The sequence below is a fragment of the Monopterus albus genome, unplaced genomic scaffold (genome assembly GCF_001952655.1).
Source record: "Monopterus albus unplaced genomic scaffold, M_albus_1.0 scaffold2018.1, whole genome shotgun sequence".
NCBI classification, from domain to species: Eukaryota; Metazoa; Chordata; class Actinopteri; order Synbranchiformes; family Synbranchidae; genus Monopterus; species Monopterus albus.
Window position 1 is genome coordinate 1 of NW_018129893.1, and position 2,531 is coordinate 2,531.

Genomic DNA, 2,531 nt, shown 5'->3' on the forward strand with positions numbered 1-2,531 from the left:
ACAGCACCCGTCATGTTTCTGATTTGCTCTCTGTCTGAACTACAAGTCTCAAACCTCCTGAACTCCAGGACCACTGTCATTACTGATTGTTTTCTCAATTATCTGAGAAGTTGTTTTGTTCATAAAATGTCAGCAAATGGAGGGAAAGTGTCTGTTAACTTCTCAGACCCCAGAGTGACGTCTACAGAAACACTCAGTTTACTCTTACAAAAAACCAAAACATCCTGACAACTGAAAAACTGTTTTTGAAAACGTACCTAGAGAGTGTTGCAGATTAATATCAAGTGCATCAGCTAACTGGTGAACTGAGCAGTAGTTTCAGTTCCAATTACGAACCATGATAATAAAACCACAGCACTTGGCAGTGGTAACTCACTGGTGCGGCCCATGGTGCTGGCTTTGTTGGTCAGCTCCCCACTCAGACTCAGAACCTCGACTCGGTACAGACGACCCGGGACCAGGTCTGAAAAGACGAACCCCGTGACCTCTGAGCCCAGCTGCCGCCTGGCCCGATGGGAGCCGTCAGGGTTGTAGAGGGACAACAGGTATCCGCTCAGATCTCCACCACCGCAACCCCAGTTCACCCACAGAGCATCAGACTGGTTTCCACTATGGGCCCTCAGAGACACCACAGCTGCTGGGACTGAAGAGGAAACCATCCGGAGATTGTTACAAACTGATACCTGTCAACATCACCACCTTCAATAATAATCGTGGTAGTACTGCATACAGCTGTATATACTGTATTCTAACCTGTTACTCAATACTGTGTCGTAGTTCTGTTCAAGGGACCGCGTATAATATTAGTGTCTGTCCTTTGATGTACTGTACAAGAAATAATTTCTATACTATACAGATTGAATGCCTGTTAAAACTGGACAACATCAAATTAAAACACTGTTAAGTTACAGGTCTGGCTTAATTTTGGCATTTTCATCATTTTTATGGCAACTGCTTGTTGGATTTCTTGGTAAAAGCCAAACAGTAGGACTCAAAGTGAAATCCTGATGTTGCCACAGCGATGGAGGTCTGTTTACTTCCACCTAATTCATCTAATGACTGGTTGGTCTGCACCCCCTCACCTGTCCTGGCCCAGATGGAGGACTGGTTGCTCTGGTCCCCGCTGTGGGTCAGTACCACCATCCTATATGGCGCTCCAGGCCTGAGGCCCTGGAAGGAGCACTGCTGACTGTTGTGCTGGACACGTCGCCTCTCCTGCAGCGACTCGTCACCTTTGTACAAGAGGATCTCATAAAGCTCAAAGTCCCCCTCTGGTGGAGACCAGTAGAAAGACAGACTGGTGGTGGAGTTGGCTTTAATTGTCAGACTGGTGACAGCTGCAGGGCCTGTAGAAGAACAAGTGGATTCATGAAAAGATTTTACAACTCTTACCTGTAAAAACGGGCTTTTCTCTTGGATTTATTATTTTTAATACTATGACCTGTAGTGGAGGGAGAGCTGGGGTGCCACCACCCCGGTTCCACGGTGACAGCAGGTCCCACCTACTGGCCCAGTCTGCCTGACCGAATTAGCATTTTTGTTGTTTACCTGAATATTTTGAATAAAATCTGTTTTCGAGATTTGATTGTGCCAATAATATATAAGAAGCTAGCCTCGGACCACGTCTGTGTCTTCTATGTTAGCGAGGAGCAAGCTGCTCGCTCCGTGCATGTAGCTGCAGTCAGTATGTTTTCCCCCTGGATCTCGTCTCATGACTCCACACAGGCTGAATAAGGGCCAAGTCCTCACCCCCCTTCAACAAACCCTCAACATCTTGAAATATCATGACATTATTATTATTGGAGTGCCATCTTTATTCTTGAAAAACAGAAATTTCTTTTCTCAGCAAATTATGACATTGTTCTTTTGTAAAAAAAGTTTTTCTTTTTGTCAAGATTGTTTTTCTTGAAAAGATTCCACCTTTATTCTTGAACCTTTTGTCTCAACACATAACTTCTCTTCTTGACAAATTAGGGCTTTTTTTAATCACTTTATGACATTATGACTTACTTCTCAGACCAAATTTTACTCTGCGCCCTGATGCTCTGCTGTTAACCTGACTGAGTTAGTCTTACGTGTCTGAGCCTCGGCGCTGACCGCCAGGCTGTGGACCCCCCCACTGGTGGTCTGCACCAGGACTCGGTACTTCTTTCCTGGGGTGAGGCCGTCGAACCTGTGCCTGGTCTGTCCAGAGGGCTGAGAGGAGTTTGCCACTAGACTGCCTCTGCTGTCCACCACCTGCAGGTTGTATCCATCAGCCACGCCCAGAGCTTCCTGCCAGCTCACCTGGAGGCTGCAGGTGGTGTGCAGGTTCTCCAGCTGGAGACCCGTCACTGCTGAGGGCACTGGACACAAGTACACATGTGCTGTCAATCTCAGGTATTTAAAGTATCAGTTGTACGACACACTGAGTGTATCTCAAAGAAGAAAATGTTTGGAAACATCTGGTTTGATCTTTGCTACTGCACTGTACTACCTGTGTCTAGTTGAACACATACTGTGACCTGTTACTCAGTACCGTGCTGTAGTAC

General features: G+C 46.2%; 1 protein-coding gene across 1 annotated transcript; it reads right to left on the minus strand.

Moving 5' to 3' along the window:
* Window positions 1-376: 376 nt before the first annotated feature.
* On the minus strand, window positions 377-2,345 carry LOC109953918 (receptor-type tyrosine-protein phosphatase beta-like; the record flags this gene model as incomplete). The annotated part of the gene is made up of 3 exons (XM_020589356.1): window positions 377-643; window positions 1,083-1,346; window positions 2,076-2,345. Coding segments are annotated over 3 exons (801 nt in total), but the record flags the coding sequence as incomplete, so codon positions are not given.
* Between the last annotated feature and the right edge of the window lie 186 nt (window positions 2,346-2,531).